Consider the following 19253-nt stretch of genomic DNA (forward strand, 5'->3'; position numbering starts at 1 on the left):
CTTCTGATCAGTTTGCCTGTTTTGGGATGAAAAATTTATATATTCTTAATATATAATCTTAATATATTAAGAAATTATGGTATTTACTATATAAAGTGAAAAAAATGGGGAAGACATGCAAAAAAACATCACTAACCATTGATGATTGCCAATTTAAAACTCCTGAGCAGAGAGGTAGAGAGAGAGAGAGAGAGAGAGAAAGATTTCGAAATATATATTATTTTTTAGCAGAGATAAACATATAGTTTTGTATAAGTTTTGGAGAAATTTATGAGTATCGTATAATAAAAACTCCAATTAGAAGGCAGATCTTTAATAGTGGCTGGTATACTTCTGTTGTTCTTTCCATCTTGTCTTCTATCTCTTCCCTTTATTATTTATATGGGTACTCTGTGGAGTCAAAAGACTCATTGTGGGAGACCCACTCTATCCATTAACAGAATATCCATCATACATCTCCCTAAATCCATTCATTGTTGGAGCACTCACAACCACCTACAGCAACCATCTCCACTCATTCATCACTCTTCGGGCAAACTCAGTCTGTACACCCTTAGCAACCACACTTTTAGACAACTTCCAAGTATTTCCCCTGTTTTCTCCCCACTCTCCATGTATTAAAAAATTTCCCTTGTGTCAATCCCATAGAATCCCCTTTGTAACCCATAAGTTTCCATCACATCCCCCCCCTCCACTCTACCTATCAGCCAAACTTTGCAACTCACACACCCTCAGTCTATCCTCATGCTCCACAGACCTGTCACCAGCTTGGTCACTCATCTCCGAATCATCTTCACTGCCTCCTGATCCCCAAGAAACACAGGTGACCAAATCTGTGCACATAGTTAACATGTGGCTGAACCACAGTTCTGAGTAGCTATGTGCTTCACAACCATATACCTGGGAAAGGAATGTCCTGGGTTTGATTCTCGTCGCTGACATGAGGAGCTTAAGAATCTCAGACATAGCCAAGTTAGCTGGTCTTGGTTGTGGACAGCAGAGTTTTTCTTCCCAGTTTATCCGGGGTTTTTCCTCCTGCAAGCAGGCAAACCAGTCCCGTGAACACACGCGGATTACAGTCAGGAATATTTGAGTCCCAGCCATAGGCCTGATTCATCAGCCATGTCAGTCCCGAGTCCAGATAAAATTTGGGGGATTGAGATGGTGCCATACTTCCCTGTAAAAGGAGCCTCAGGTCCGTTATATCATCATATGCTATAAATAAAATAAACCACAGCCCCATAAAGAGGGACAACAACCTCCCCATCTCCACTTGTCAATGTCTTCTTCAACATCCAAGTAATCCTCTGAACTATTTTGCCAACTCTTGCAATATATTGTCTGAATCTCAAATCCCTATTCACCATCACCCCCAGATCCTCAGCACCACCAATATGATACGTACCATCAATACGTATGATACGTATGCAATCTCCCATCCAAAAGTGCACCACCCCACATTTTACAACATTGAATTGACAACCATTGTCCCTTGCCACACTGCCAATCCATTTAAATCAGCCTGTAAGATATCTAGATCACCATTATCAACTATTGGCCTCCCCAGTTTTGCATCATCAGCAAACAACTGAATATCCTCTTGAAATTTTCCACTACATATCATTAATGTACAAATTAAAGAGCAGTGGCCCTAGTGCAGAGCCCTGGGGCACTCCACTAATCACCCTTATTTGTCTTCACCCCACACCACCCCACCAGCCTTATATCCATTCCCATTTGCTCCAACTTATGCAATAAGTTTTACATGCAGAATTCCGTCAAATGCCCCTGCAAAATCCAGCAGCACCATGGTGCAGCCATTTCCCCTATCTAATTCTGCTGTCACCTTATTATTATTATATTATCTCATCTCATCTCATCTTCTTTTTATCCTCTTTTACTTTGTGGTGTCGAAGGTTTATTAATCAGACCTAAAACTGTTCACAGGATAAGGTGGTCAGCCCTACACCCTGATGTATCCTATGTCCTGTAGTGTTGAGTCCTCAAGGCCAGTTTGCCTGCTTTGCGGGATGAAAAACCCCCAGGATAAACTGGGGAAAAAAACCTACTGTCCATGCCCAAGACCGGCTAACTTGGCTATGGCAGATCTTCAGCTCCTCATGTCACCAACGGGAATCGAACCTACGACACACCTTCCCCAGGGATATGGTTGCGAAGCATACAGCCACTAGGCTAAAGGGCAAACATTTTTACATTATAAAAGGAATTATTTACATAGTAGCCAAACAGTGGATTGGAGTGAAACCGAAGACAGGAACCCTGCCTCCGAGACACCAGGAAGCCAGGGGAAGTTCCCTCTGTCTGCTTAAAGTGTTTTTTTTTTGTTTTGATAACTGAAGAAATCAGAATGAATGTTTCCCCACACGTCTTCCTCTCACTTCATTTTTACGTCCTTTCGTATTCCTCCGCACCTTCACTAGAGGTCCAATTCAATAGGTTCACTCTTTTCCTTTCTCTTTCAATGCTAATAAATCTCTTTTCCAATCTTCCAACTTCATTCTCCATTGTTTACAACTTGTTCTAGAAGTTCTTTCAGAAATTATGGAAATAAATAGCAAACTAAATTAATAGCCTACAAAAAATGTAATTAATAATAATAATGAAGAAATTAGGTTCTGTATTACCATTAAAGTGCAGTGTGTATGTGTGTGTGCGCACGAAAAAAATTGTCGAATACAAACACTTCAGAAATATAACTGATTGAAAATGCGATTTAAAGAAATAGAAAATAATGAAATTGTATATTAGTTCTTTAAAATAATTCAGCCAAGTTAGAGTAACGCTGTCTAGAAGTTTTTTATGAACATTATTGTCTAACTGTATTACCTTGTAGTTCTTTCCTAATGCCAGGACTGAGGATATCCGGTTCTCCCGAAGAAAGACCAGGGTGTGGCATAAGACACTCTTGAACAAGTAGCTTTACCCACGTATCGGCCTCGAGGTCTGAAAGCATATTAACATTAAAACTATCCTGTAAACTACAGTACAAAAATTATATGTGAAAAAAAAAGTGTCGTACGTGCGATTTTTTATTTTTCTATTTTTTTGAGAATATACGAATTATGTGTTGAAAATTTATTTATCACTAGGTTAGACTATAATAGATTTAGTTTAATCCTTTATCCCAGTGAGAGCAAACAAAGTTTGCGCCTGAAAATATCTTCAGGACTAAATATAGTGTTGTACTTAGTGTTGTACTATCTTATCCAGTAAGTAGTGCAACACCAAGGCAACTCGTGGCAAAGGTGGAGCAAGCTACCAGGCACTTCTAACCCAGTATCTCCCATAATGCAAAACACATTTCCTATGTGGATATGTATACTGTTATGCATTAAAGGGATTAAAGATAGTACAACACTAAGTACAACACTATATTTAGTCCTGAAGATATTTTCAGGCGCAAACTTTGTTTGCTCTCACTGGGATAAAGGATTAAACTAAATCTATTATAGTCTAACCTAGTGATAAATAAATTTTCAACATCTTTCTCTAAATCCAGAGTAATTTTTAAAAAAAGGTGATAAACCTTTTGGCAACTCCCATAGGCACAGATGACTTGCTACTGCTTCTGCCTGGTATCTCCAGCTCTGGGCCTGGCTCCCACTGAAGAGACCTCAATAAAGGTCGAAACTAGTCTGGGTAGATGGCCAATCCCTTTAATGCATAACAGTATACATATCCACATAGGAAATGTGTTTTGCATTATGGGAGATACTGGGTTAGAAGTGCCTGGTAGCTTGCTCCACCTTTGCCACGAGTTGCCTTGGTGTTGCACTACTTACTGGATAAGATAGTACAACACTAAGTACAACACTATATTTAGTCCTGAAGATATTTTCAGGCGCAAACTTTGTTTGCTCTCACTGGGATAAAGGATTAAACTAAATCTATTATACGAATTATGTACAATATATCATACATTACAGACCAGACTCAAACAGTAAAATGAGTGGTTCTAATTACAAATATGAAAATTATTATTAGCAACACACCATACACACATACTCTCTCTCTCTCCCTCTCTCTCTCTCTTTGTTGTGTATTTCTCCTGCAACACAGTCCACTCACTCATGATGACTCATCATCATGAGCATCAGAAGACTCATTGCGGGAGACCCATACTATCCACACAATCTCTATCATATACCTCTTCTCAAACTCATCTACAGAGAAGCACTCACAGCTGAGTCAGGCAACGCATTCCATCCATTCACCACTCTCCAAGCGAAAAATCTAGTCCTCGCATCCTTGTTAACCACTCTCTTACTTAATTTCTGGGGATGACCTCTTGTTCTTCCACCACTATCTCACTGCTGAAATATTGACCCTGCATCGATCTTATAAAAACCTTTTAGTAACAAATGTTTCTATCATATCCCCTCTTCTCCACCTATCAACCAACCTCTGTAATCCAGAAACTCTCAATCTATCAATGTTGGGAGCATTCCTTACACCATTCGCCTCTGAATCTTTTCTACCACTCCAAGAAATCCAGGCAACCAGACCTGAAAACAAAAATCCAGATGTGGATGTATCAATGCCTTATAAAGAAGAATAATAACTTCTTTATCTCTGCATGTTGGTGTGTTCTTCAATAACCAAGTACTCCTATTAGCTAGCTTGGACACCTTAGCAATATGTCCTCTGAACTTCAACTCTCTATTCACTAATACCCCAAGTCTCTAGCCTCATCAATCTCTTGGAGTACTGTTCCATCAATGTAGTACACAGCTTGTAATCTTTTAATCCCAAAATGCATAGCTTTACACTTTTCCACATTGAACTGACATCCATAATCGTTTGCCCATATTGCCAAGCTTATTTAAACCATCCTTCAAGCTCTCTACATAAGTTTGATTAATTATTGCGCGCAATTGCGGATAGAACACTTTTTTTTTTAATAATACCGCTTTTATTTTGTCCTTCTTTAATCTAGATCATAGGTTAGCAAACTTTGTTAGACTATTAACCCCTTAATGGAATCCTTGATCCCTCATCGACCCCCATCATGTTAAATAAATGTTATCAATAATAAATTTCTCAATTTAAGAATAATAATTCCTTCACCCTTTACTTCATTACTGCTTATCGATAAGAAATATTTAAAGAAATTTAAAGAAAATACGTAAAGAAATTTATAAATTAAAAATTTACTTATATTTTATTGATTTACTTGGAATGGTTAATGAGAAGTATGTATTTGATGAATAGTCGTATATTTACTAGGTGGTTATTGACCTACTTTTGATCCCTATACATTTATCAACCCCTTGGATAGCCACATCGACCCCAAGGGTCGATATCGACCACTTTGCCGACCCCTGATCTAGATGAAAAAATTGTAACTTTCAAGTTGCTTTTGAAATTATAACCATTCTTGTTTTTATGATTAACAGGATACCGCTGCGAAATACCACGTTACTACTACTACCAATAATAATAATAATAATAATAATATAGTGTTATTTTCTTTATTGTTCTTTAATGGAAAAAAATTAATCGCAATTGACCTGCATTGCATTAAACTACCTTCAGGCCTGCTTTCTTATTATCTTATTTCTTTGAGATGATTTTTATCTTTTGTCTATAAAGCTCTTTTAACCTAATTCTAATGATACAGATAATTAATAATACGGTATTTCGAATTCGAAGCATAATATAGTCCTGACTTATAATTATTCAAATATTTTCACTTGACAGAAGATATTAAGTAGTATAATAAATCACTTAATTAGAAACGCTATTACGTAGTTGTTGAGGCTAGACTGAATTATTTTATTTTTTATGTAAAAAAAACAAAAAAAAACGAGTATAATGCTGTCCGGGTTGTATGAAAATCTTTAAAAGGTCGTTTTCGTATATCTTCCTTTCACGCTTTCTTAAATCACCTTTGGTGCAGCAAAGACGTTTTTGCACCTCGGGCAAAGTTTTTGGGATTCTTACATTGCAATAACTTGTATTAAGCAAAGTTAATCATAAGGTTTCCTTAAGGATGTAAGCTCTTTTCAGTTCAGGAGGTTGGGCTAAAGCCTATAAGAAACCAGTTTCTTACATATTTTAAAGTTTCTTATTATTTATTCATTTATTTAATTTCGGTAATATTACAAAACATAGCTTGGCTAGTATAAAACAAGTGGGTCTCTTATGCCTGAGAAAAGTAAACAATTTGACTTTGGGATAATTCTTACGTAGAACTTGTAGATATTGCAAAAATAAAAACCTTTTGGAAATATATCCAAAAGATAATCGGGGAAAGTAAACCACTGTCGAACTTTGTAGAAAATTTGATCGACAGTCACAGAACCCGTTTTTAGTGTATGTGGAATATACGAGAAGACTACCTACCTACCTTAGGTCACTGGAAAAAAAAAAAAAAAAAGACTAGAATCTGCAATAGCAAAAATTGAACTAGAAGACATTCGGAATGGGAGAAAATAAATCTCTTCATAGTATTCTTTATTTTTATTTATTTATTTATTTATTATTATATTTTCTAAGCTGTGGACGTTCGGTAAAGGACGCTAATATTGTGGTCTAATCGCACATTCTTCGTAAATCTCTCTCTCTTTCTCCATATAAGTAAAAAAAAAGTTAAGTTTTAGGAAACAAGCAGATGTGAAGTAACATTTCCATGACAGTAATACCATCTCATTAAAAATATATTTATTTAAAACAGGGCAATAGTTTAATATCCTGCGCTCAAAGAAAAAAAAAAAATACAAAATATAACCCAAAATAGCAAATCTTATTGGGTATTACGTATGTACGTTAGTTAGCTGGTTATTACTTTGGGTATTACTGGGTATTATTACTGGTTATTATTGGGTATTACTTTGTACGTTAGTTAGCTGGTTGTAGCACTTGTATACAGAACTTTTCGTTTGACATTTTTCTTAGTGGAATTATTTCTTTGTGAAGATGGTCAGCAAGTCAAAAGGTGACTCTTCTAGTGGTGTGTTAAAAGAAAAGGGAGAGACAACTCATTTAGGAATGACAGTGAAAATAATGGAACATCATGAGAATGGAAGTTCGATTCTCGTCATGACAGAAGGAATATTTATATGAGCTTTTTCAATTGAAGGTGAGTTAGACGATCTCATATGGTATAGCAAGGTATTATTATTATTATCCCGGATACTCGAGTTTTTCTTCCCGCATACAGACATATCGTCATGAGAACACACAATTTGCAGGCAAAATATACTATTGGTGATACTGGTCAGCGGCAGATGCCGTTGTGTGTTGATGGTAGTGGTATTGTGTAGTTGGAAGGTTTAAGTAACGAAGGCGGCAAGTTGTAGTGGAGAAGTATGCCCTCCCACGAGGATTCCTTGGACTCCTTGGGGGTGTCACGTAATAATATAATAATGCAGAAAGAGTGTGTCTATGAAACCGTGATCGAAAAGAGTCCCTTGAAAGTGCTCAATGCCTCTGATATCACAAAAGAAGGTCATATAAGAAAACCATTCTTATATTCTGAAGAAAACAGGCAACTAACTGACATATGACCAAAGGTAAGCAAGAGACCTCAAAACCAAACCCAAAATTACATGTCAACTCCACGTGAAATCCCAGATTAATAAGAAGTCTCTTCGATGCAAATCATCTAACCCAGATGGGATCATCAAAACAAGCTAATAATGTAATTATTATCGCGGTAGGGCACTCTACACCACAATCTCCACAATATCTACCTCAGGTTCTCTATGAAGTAAGATATAAAATAAGCTCCCCTCCCATTCTACTATTTTTCTAAAATATTTTTAAGTATTCTAAATATGACATTACACAATTCAGCCAATAAAACATTGAACTCAATAAATTTTATGAGTGACAGATTTATTCGTCTGTTACAGTCTAAAAATAAGATACCGATAAAATATAAATTAATAGTTATATAAAACACGTAAATTAAAATATTATTATCACCTTTAGACACAACTGCCATAACTGCTAATTAATCTAATCCTAATGAAGCAAAAATTGTGGACATAATTGTAACTAATTCTTATCGTATCTCGTTTTTTATTTTATTTTTTTTTATCTGAGGCATATTCTTGATGTGAAAATTAAGTCATAAATTAATTTGACAGATAATAATGGCTAATTAATTTTAGCGGTGTAAACATTAGGTTAATTAGTTGTAAATCGATTGGCAATTAGCAATAAAATTGACCTATGTCCTCAAGTTTCTGACTGCTTGTCACGCAATTTGACCACGCACGGTCACGACAGGAAAGGAACAAGCAGTTGATCAAGTTTTTAAGGTAAAATGCATTTTAATAGATTCACGCGATTTTATTGAAGGTCACCGAAATATAAAAACATTTCAGGTAGTATCCGATTTATAAAAGATGATAAACCAAAAATGCAAGATAACTTTGCTTGTTTTTTCGTGTTTTTTTATGAGCAATTTTCTATCTTTTTCATATGGCATATCTTTGCTGAAAAATATTCGTCTGCAAATTCTTGCAGGTCTTGTTAATAGTCACTTCATAGTATGAATGAAAAAAAAAAAAAATACCGGTAATGTTTATTTGCATTAAAAAAAACAAGACGCTTAATTTGCTTGGAAAGAAGACAGGTTTTAATCATGTCCATAATAATAGGTTTTTTTTCCCCTCCTTCCAAGCGAAGCTAAGTTAGTCTTAGGGGAAAAAAGGTTTTTATGTCGGAGTTCCTTACTTCTGTTTCAAGAAGAAAAAAAAAAAAAGGATCGGAAATACAAGCCATTGCTGGACATAATTATACGGCAGAGCTATGAAAGCAATAAGAACGTCACCGGGTAAGACCTCATCCTCTAGTAACAGACAATACATTTCAGTCTTTTCTTGATTAAGGCAGTTCCTTAGTGGACAAATAATGTAAAAAATGCATAATACAAAATAAAAGCTAATCTGCTTTTCCGGAAACTTGAAACATCTGTTATTTAGAAATACCACACAACATAGACCACTTTAGTCGCTAGACTCTCGTGCTATCTACAGAAGCGCGCACACACACACACACACACACACACACACACACACACACAACATCGATTCTGACATATATTTTAGAATAAACACTAACACAGCAAGAAGCAAGAGTGTCCAAAAATACCACAGATACCGTTAAAGATTACATATTTAAATGCAGTCGCATGAACGTAAAACTCCGATTTACATACATCCGACTTACGCGGATCTGGAATTATGGTAACTATGCGACTTCCAATGAAACTGCATGTAGCAGCGTATCATCCAACAAATGCCATATTTATTCGTTAGCTGCAGTCTCAAGTGCATGATAGCCACAGTATTTTCAATATTTTATTGATAATAAAACATAAAAAAAAAATAAGATTAACCTCAAGATGAAATTGAATAACATTAAGAATTACAAAGATGATACTTGGCTGGCATTGCAAGCTGTGACTTTAAAATAGCTACATCGACCGTGAATACAATCGTTAAGGATCAGCTTGCATTAAAAATATATTAAGTTATCTGAATAGTCTAAATCCACTATTATAAATGTTTTAAATTATTTTAAAATGATATTTTAAATTTAAAATTTTCTTAATTTATTTATTCCATTTAGCACGAAGATTTTATTTTAAATTATACTTTTTTTTAGCACTTTACTGTATGCGGTACTCATCTATTGGATGCTTTGGAGGCATCCGACTTACTTAAGTTTCGAATTATGCACAGTCTTCCGGAACACAACTCATCCGTAAGTGGGATACATGATAAAATCATTGTTAACTTCTTCCCGTCAAGTTAAAGTACGGACTAACAGATAACCATAGAAACCAGTCCAAAACAATAGCAGTCCTTTGTATTTGAAGGATTTTTGAAAAAAGATAATTAAAAATATATAGATAGATAGATATATAATATAGAATCCATATAGAACATATATAACATAGAATCCACAGCCTAATGCAATTTTGCCTATTACGAGCAATCTTGATTAACAGTGGAACAACAATAACAAAAAAAAAAAAAAAAAACATACTAAAACTATATATATAATTATGAAGCAATAGTTAACTAATGATTAGATAACCTGGTTTCCGTACTCTAGAAACCAACGTAGTTTTTCAAATTACTTCACGTCTCCAATAAGACAGGCGGTTGTTACACACCGGACAATGAATGAATCACTTCAGATATTCGCAAACATCCATATGCCTTGGGATATGAACCTAAATTTAGCCTGTCGTTCAGAAAGGAAAGTTAGAGCGCTATCCACTCAGCCCAACTACAGGTTTCTCTTATTTATTTGTTGATGATAAAAAAAAAAAAACCAAGAGAACGAATGCTAATATAATATTTATTAAATAAGAGAAACAAGTGGATTTCTTTTGAAAACTATCTAGTCATCGTTTTAACAATTTTTCTGCAATAATTTACAAATTAATCGAAACATCTGCATTACTGTAGTAAAAGCAAATTTAAAAACGATGCTTACCTGAATCACAGGCAAAACACTTTGTCGTTCCATCTTGAAAAACCACAGCTAAGGCGTGTTTTCTAACACTCGAGGGTATCCTAATGACGGTGCTAGTATAGGTTAATAATTCTATCTTCTGCCAACTCCCTGTACGAGCACTTTTTTCGTCTGGATACTTTTCAAGACGACAAGGTACGCTGTTTGTTGATCGTCTCAAGACTATCCACTTTCTTCGCCACCACTACGAAAAAGGAAATATATATCCGGGTACTTAATGATATTTATAATGATCAGCCTTGGCAGCTACTTCGTTGTAAATTATATTTATTTTATCTGTCAAAAAATACAAATGGAAGTAGGTGAAATAAAGCGAACATTTTGACATTCGGCTGTTAAATGCAGTTTTTTTTTTGTTGTTGTTGTTGTTCTACCATTTTATATGACATGAGGGTTCATTTGGAAACATAATTCAGGCACAATTAAATATTGAAATTATTTTTTTAAATATTAACTTCAACAAACGATGGCCATTAAATATTAAGCATTACTTTATCTGTCATATGATAATCCAATATAAATGAATGCAGTGTTAGGGATAAGAATGCTTGACTCACAGGTCATGTCCAGTTTGTCTACATCGCATATATTTATAGTGTCTAAATACAGTTCCTCTCCTCACATTGTGATCATCGTCCGTAAACAGAAAGAATTTAATGTACTTCAATTATATTTTTTTATTTCCAATTTCGAAACGGTATTTGAAATTTTCACATTTATGTACTGATCGGTTTAAATCCTTTAATTTTAAACACTGTCATATGAGACTGTTGTTTCATACATTTATTTATTTCATTTTATTGAATACAATTTTTATCTAATTTATATATATATTATAATTTATAATATATAAACAATGATTCAGTTTAGCTTACACATATTGTATACAAATAAAAACGCCATTTTGAAAATTAAAAAAAAAAATGCCGTGTGTTCAGAGAACTTACAGAATGTGAATCTTTTTGACAACTTTATTGTTAACGGATTGCATTCACAATGCTATATTACAAATGAAATAAAAATAATGCTCATATTTGGAAACTTTCAACGCCAGCAACCATGTAAATTGTGTATTCGAGCATTAGCTTTTCATGCTTTCTTTCTCATTCATACATTGAAAAGTCATCTCAAAAGAGATACCGTTCAAAAGAGTTAACGTTACTTATTCTTTAGAGAGCAATAATTTAGCAACTTTTCTGACGGCATTTCGATTGTATTTCAGTCTACTTTGTTCTCGTGGGTGTTCCAAGAATATCAAAATATGAGCCCATTGAAAACGCTGAAAGCAATCTTTATGACTGCTTTCTGCTTTTCAAGTGTGTTATTTAATAAATTAATAATAACAAGTTAATAATAATGGTTTTTAATGGTTTGCAGGCAAATGATTAAATATCTGATTGTTGCAGGATATGTTGGGCGTTCTACTCATCAACCATTAGACAGCGTCTGTTCTCTGTGTTTGTAGCTAGTTTTGCTCTAAAAGCCTCCATGGTCCAATGAGCAGAATGAAGCATACGATGAATATTTTCTATGCCACTTCAACTGAAACTGAGTCCGTTTGTACTAAAAGGAAGAATAAAAGAGGTTGATGAGTTTTTTTGTTTTTTTTTAATATAAACTAGGACATTTCCTCCAACAGAACAGACAACTGAGTTGGCGATGCAACTGACAGACATTATGATCAGTATTTTTATTTTATTTATTTATTTTTTTGTCAAAATTAAGTGCCGATATTCATTATTTGCAAGAGAAAATTTGAAAATTAAAAAAAGATGAAAATAAAACTAAAAAGTTATTTACAAATATATTTACTACACAAGTGTGATAGCAAAAGTATATGAAATAAGTAAAATATATACGATATTTTTTAATAAAAATTTTATATAGCAAATATAAAACCCTTGCTAATTACATTTGGAAGCTTCAATGAGTCTTAATTCCCGAAAATGTTTGTATACTTCTCCTCCTCTTACTACTAATAATAAATTGGTATGGTTCACAGTTGGATAATTTGATCTATCTTTGCAAATAATCCCATTATACAAACCAGCTATTATGATACATAGATTTTTGTAGTAGCGTTTGTGTCTTTTTGTTGACGGGATAATCAATCCGAAATAAAGTTTTGTAAGAAAACTACTAGCAGTATCGAAATGATCATGTAGGATATTTCACATCTTTCGATTCCGCAACATACTGGAAAAGAAGGCAGTAGGCTTGACTCGGTGGGAATGAGTTGATCTGAACTGCAACCCATCTCCTAGTCTGAAGAGCACTCTGAGAGTGAGAACGATTTGAATTCGTAATATACAAAGTTTCTTTTGAAATGATCTGCAACTTGCTATATCGTACTGAATGTGACGTGGGTTGCAGGTCATTTCCAAACCGGCTTAACAAATATGCTGTAGACCAGTGGTTCTTAACCTTTTCGAAGTCACGGAACACTTTTGATTATAAGAAAAATTTGAGCAACACCAAAAGCATTAGGGTCATAAAACTAACAATAAAATATGCATGGACTTGCCTTTTATAAAAAGTGGAACTTATTTTAATACGAAACTTGAACTTGTCGGCTTTTACAGATTCCAGCAATATCAGGTCTAATATGTGATATAGCTAAATCTATTTCTTTGTCTATATTAGTAAGTCTTTCACGCCTTTTAGTTTTTATATTGGTTAATATTGAGAAACTGAGCTTACACAAATATGATGTTGAAAACCAACAAATTTTTCAGTGTCTTTGTGGAGAGAGCTGGGTATTCGGTTTGGACAAAAATCTAAAATTCCTCAAGAGTTATTTCAGAGAATTTCATTTTTAGAGTACGATCCGTTGACAAGGTAACTAATTGTTGTTCTTCTTCTTGTAACGAAAATTCACAACTCGATGTATTAACTGTGCCAAATGGATTTCGTATCCAGTCATAATTGTGTGTATTTAAGGAAGGAAAGTAAGTTGAAATCTTTTCTTCCAATATTGTTAAATGTTCTGTTATAATGGAAATAATTCCCTCGACATTTTTATTATGGAGCGATGGAAATATATCTATTGTATTTTTTTCTGATATGCAGTTTTTCCAAAGAGATACTTTTTTCTGAAAAGCTGACAATTTGTTAGTGGATGTCAAAATATTTTCATTTTTCCCTTGGATACTTGTATTAACGCTATTTAAGTAATTAAAAATATCGGCTAAATATGCCATTTTAGCACACGAAATATCATTTTGAACACATTTTACAAAAGCATCTGTACCAAATTATTGGTCATTTTGAAAAAAGACCAATAATTCATTCTTAAATTCTAATATTCGGAATAGCATTTTACCCCCTGGATAACCATCTCATTTCAGTGTGCAAAAGCAAACATTGGTACTTGGCTTTCATAGGTATGCAAAGTTGATTTTTAAAAAGGTGTGCTTTTAAAGGTCTTGACCTGATGTAATTTGCCACATTTACAACTTGGTCTAGTACAGGTTTTAATACTGCCGGTAATGTTTTCGAAACTAGGAATTCTCTGTGCACTCAGAACTGTGTCATGTGACATCTTTCGTCGACGGAACACTTGCAACCAGTTCGCGGAACACAAGTGTTCAGGGGAACACCGGTTAAGAACCACTGTTGTAGACAATGGAAGAATCCAATATAATCGTACTTAGAAGGATATAACTCAAATTAATACTTGTATCTGCTTTAATTTCTTACAAAAAAAAAAAAATAATTAATTGAATTTACAAAATGGCATTTTTGTCCGGCCCTCACATATGCCAAGAGTAAAAATGGGTATCATGGAATGCTGGGAATATTACTGCAATCATGCCGCAGCGTTCGGACTGGCTCTGAAATGGCAGGACTGAGGAAGAAAGAAAGAAAGAAAGACTACACTATTTTAATTTGCGATACAGACCCACGAAGCTTCGCCACGTCACTATCGTCAATTATTATTTATTTCTATAATACTTTTCATTAATTATGAGTGACTATTTTACAAGACAGTGGCACAATACATTCTGATCTTGAGATTACATAAATTAATAAAGCCCTAAAGATAAATAAAACTTGGAGCTCAGTAGAACAGACCCTTCTATTGACAGCTTATCTTTGCTTGTATTTTTTATTTTTATTTTTTTTCAGGTTCAAGTCTGTTACCTCAGACTTCATACTTGAAAACGGTAAAGGCTGAATATTTGATCCCCACTAAGTATAAACCAGTTCTACTGTCTTTTTTTTTTTTTTTTTCTTTCGATCGAGAACTTGTTTTCACATAGATAAATAAAACTGCGTATTATATTATCAAAAGCAAAACCAGACCAAAATATGTCAGGCATGAAAATAGGAGTGGTTTAAAGTTTTTGTTAATTAAAACATCACAAATGCGTGAATCGGAAAAAAAAAACGCAGGGGCGAATTCCTTTCTTCTGAAACAACATTCCATTTCATGAGGTTTGCTTCCTTAGAAAATAATAAAAAATAAAAAGTTGGATATCTTCCCTCAAGGCAGCGACGCTTCCATAAATCAGAACTCAGGCAATTGGGATCTAATTATACAGGGCGTTTCACAAAGACTAGACAGAAATGCGAATGCAAATATCGCTAAATCTGTTTTTACAAATGGTAAGCAATCAAACACTGTTTAGCAGATACAAATAATAAGGTTCTTTTCTTCTTCTTCCTCAGTGGATTCCAGATGTGCAATTCTTGTAATACGTTATCTATCCAGCCTGCAACTCCTGTCTGCATCTCTGTAAAAGATCCACATTCGCTAATGCAATGATTTTATTCTCCAGATCATGATACTTTGTTCACCCCTGCGTTTATATGATCGTGGAATTTTATTCGCCACTGCTTTTGCACATTCATCACCTTTTGTTCGCCTTTGCAAGAGTCACAAATTTTGTTACTTCGAAACTTAATTGATTGAATTCGAAACTTTTCTTGAGCATTTTGTTTAATTTGGAGATTATTATTATTATTCGTACGATATTTTCCTCTGCCGTATGGAATTGAGTTATTACTATTGGTTTATAAAGTCATAAATGCTTAAAGTAACATTAGAGATGCATTTGCAACCAATCAGATCTTTAGGAAACATCCTGTATATTACCGAACTTTTCAAGGTTTCCAAAGTTCATTATCCCCCCAAATGATTTCCGGTTGATCTCAGCGAGCTAACTACTGCCAACAAGAACGCTTTTTTTTTTTTTTTGCTAAAGCATAAGTTATACTCTGTACAAAGCTTCCATTAGAGGATATGAAATAAATCATCTAATATTTTTTATTTCCCCAAAGGAAGTGGGCGAATTCAGTCCTAACTTACTTTTGAAAACGGAAATCTCCGTTTATCATTTCACATAATAGCAAGACTATTATTATTAATATTATTGTTGTTGTTGTTGTTGTACGGGCACCTCCATGGAGTCCGAAGAACTATCCACACAATCTATCATACCTCTCCTTGAACCCATCAACAAAGATCTTGCAACTGACTCTGGCAACCCATTCCACTTATTCACCATTCTCCAAGCAAAAAAATCTAGTCCTCACACCCCTACTAACCACACCTTTAGTCAATTTCCCGGTGTGACCTCTTGTTCTGATCCCTCTGGCCAAGTGCTGAAACATTTCCCCTGCAACCATCCTATAAAACCCTTTAAGCAACTTAAATGTTTCTATCATATCCCATTTTTTCTACTATCAACCAACTTCTGCAATCCACACATCCTCAATCTATCCTGATAGGGAACATTCCATAGACCACCCACCATCTTGGTCGCTAGCCTCAGAATCTTCTTCACCGCTTCCTCATCCCCAAGAAACCCCCAGGAGACCAGATCCGAGCACAGTAATCCAGATATGTAAGTATCAAGCCTCATAAAGTGGAATAACAACTTCCTTATCTCTACTTGTTAGTGTGTTCTTCAATAACCAAGTAATCTTATGGGGTACCTTAGCAATCTTAGCAATATGTCCTCTAAACTTTAACGCTCTGTCTACCACCACTCCTAAATCTCTAGCTTCATCTAATTCCTAGAGTATAATGTCATCAACATGATACACGGCTTGTAATCTATTTATCCCAAAATGCATAACTTTACATTTCTCCACATTAAACTGATACTCATTTTCTTTTGTTCATACTAACAACCTATTCAAATTGTCCTGTAAATTTTTCACATCGCCTTGATTAACTATTAATCTACCTAATTTCGCATCATCAGCAAACAACTGAATATTTATTTTCAGGTTATTTCCTATATCATTTATGGACAAATTAAACAATTAAATTAAACAAATTAAAGTCGTGGTTCCAACACTGAACCTTGCGTCACACTACTAGTCATCTGTTTTCGCCTTGATTCTGACCCCTCCATATATCACTTTTTGATATCTGTCCAACAGCAACCCCCTCTTATCCACATAACTATTGTCATATCCATTCCCATTTGTTCTCATTTGCGTACCAGACTTCCGCGTGGTATTCTGTTAAATTCCTTTACAAAAATCAGCAGAATCATCGTGTAGCCATTCCCTTTATCAAACTCAGCTGTTATAAAAAAAGTTAGTAAAATTACAAGGCATGACTCACCCTTCACAAAGCCATGTTGCCCCTCGTAGAGTATGATATTCTTATCTACCCATTATTGAATTCTCTTTTTGTCCAATTTTTCCAGTACTTTTATAACCACGCCTGAGATACTGATTAGTCTATAATTTGCTACTGCAGTCTTAGAACGTCTCTTATTCAAGGGAATTCGTTTGCCCTCTTTCCACTCCCTTGGAACTCTACCAGAGCTGAGACTTAAATTAAAGAGTCTCGTCAGAGGCATTGCCAGTTCTCTTGCATATTCTCGCAAAACCCAACGTGATAGCTCATCTAACCCCACAATTGTACTTACACTGAGATTCTGCAATATCCTAAGAATCTCCAATTCATCCACCTCTGTTCCCACATTAGTGTCTGTCACATATGTTAAAGCAGCAACCTCACTACGATGGCATGCCCTTGCAAAGCTGTCACTCAGTAACCCAATTATTTTATCTGCGTCTGTCTCCTTGCGATTATTACTCATTAAGGTTACTCTTCCATAGTAATTCTTCCTCTTACTTGCCACATAACTCTTTTGTGGCAAGTAAGAACTCTTTTGGATTTCCTTTGGCCTCCTTGGCTAGATTCCTCTCGTAATTTAATCTGATTTTGCCTTCCTTACCATGCTAGTCATCTTTCTTGCTGAGTCTTGCACTGTTCATGAGTTTGCTTGTCATCTGTCTCTCTTTATATATCCTTTTCAGTATTTTCTTCTTCTGCAGCTCGTACTTAATGATATTACTCATCCATCTAACTCCTATCTGATTAATCCTCCTTACCTTAGGTATCATCATGCGTATCAAGGATTTAGGCCTAGCATGGCCTGTTCCGGCCTTAGAAGTCATCGTTGAATCGTTTAAGAGGACGGCCTGGTTTTCTTTTCCTAATGGCTTGTACTTTAAGGCTTGTTCTGGTAATCTTTCTGTTTTCATTCTTTGAACGTGTTCCATCCATTTATGTTTATATTTTTTAATTTTTTCTATTACTGGTTCTTGGTTTAATTCTTTCATAATATCTTCGTTTCTTTTGTGATCAAATAGGGTATACTTTGCAGTTTTTCTCATAAACTTCGTTTCTGCTGTTGTTAATCTTTGTTTGTTCTTTTGTCTTATTGTCCAGATTTCGCTTCCCCTTAGGTATAAAACTTAATATTGCTTCCTCTAGACGACCCTTAACTATATCCACTACTAACATCCTTCCCTTGCAGTGTTTTATGCCATGGCACACATTTTTCATGTTTTACAATCGGAGGCAATGTCGCCACCTTAGTTATGGATAGCTCGTCTAAGTTAGTGGATAAATTCTATTTCCTTCCTGTGTGTGATCTTTCTTCCTTCCAGTCTATATCTCCATAGCTGAAATTCCCCATAATAACCACTCGACCTGCATTCATTGTATTAATTTGCTGATGCACGTCTTCCAGATCATCCATAGATTATCATTAGTAAGTCATACTCTAATGCTCCCACAATGGCACGCGTCTTTCGGTTTAGTTGTTACGAGCAGATTATCGTAAAGTATACGAGGAGCATATTCTTGTCATGTGTCTGTCTGTTGTGTCTGTACCTACCCGTACAAACACCAGACCCATACATACAGGTATTTTACGTGACCAGAATCCGTCTAATACTTAATTAGTTAACATTAGCGATTTATGTGCTGTTTATGTATTGCTTTGTATAAAAGGATATATATATATATATATATATATATATATATATAACTTTCAAATAATTTGCGTCACAGTGCAATTCGAACTCACAGTATGTAACTTGGACAGCTAAAGGCCAATATCTATTGTCGAGGTTTCCTCCATGCGCAAGTCACGATGTCCTCTGAGGCAGTCTGATTAGCCTGAGCAATCGTGGATTGGGAGGGCAGTGATATTCGAAAATAAGTGCATAAAATTTATATTCCTCAGAAATTTAAAAAATAGGAAGTTACATATCTTTATTCAACTGAAAATATAATTGTAAAGTACAATACAAATTATACTGTACGATTTGGCATCATTGTGGGATCAAACTTAAACTTTTAAAAATCAGTCTCAAGCTCTCTAAGCCGCGGATTTGCAATGACCCCTGTGAGGCCACGAATGCGCGCAGCTTAGATGGCTAACTAATATGCACTGTGGTACACTAGTAAGGCCAATACC

At 35.0% G+C, this 19253-nt stretch overlaps 1 protein-coding gene across 1 annotated transcript in view; it reads right to left on the reverse strand.

Annotated features, from left to right (window-relative positions):
• LOC150103426 (docking protein 6-like) overlaps positions 1 to 19253 on the reverse strand; it is a 92040-nt gene that overhangs the window by 37606 nt on the left and 35181 nt on the right. Inside the window, exons 3-4 of the mRNA XM_090397564.1 lie at positions 10480 to 10702; positions 2848 to 2964 (exon numbers count right to left, since the gene is read on the reverse strand). Of these exons, the coding sequence (XP_090253690.1) occupies positions 2848 to 2964; positions 10480 to 10702 (340 nt within the window). The remainder of the gene's footprint in view (positions 1 to 2847; positions 2965 to 10479; positions 10703 to 19253) is intronic.

This window comes from Typopeltis vanoorti, chromosome 9, assembly GCF_054136105.1.
Source record: "Typopeltis vanoorti isolate ZY-2024b chromosome 9, IOZ_Tvanoo_1.0, whole genome shotgun sequence".
Taxonomy (NCBI): Eukaryota; Metazoa; Arthropoda; class Arachnida; order Uropygi; family Thelyphonidae; genus Typopeltis; species Typopeltis vanoorti.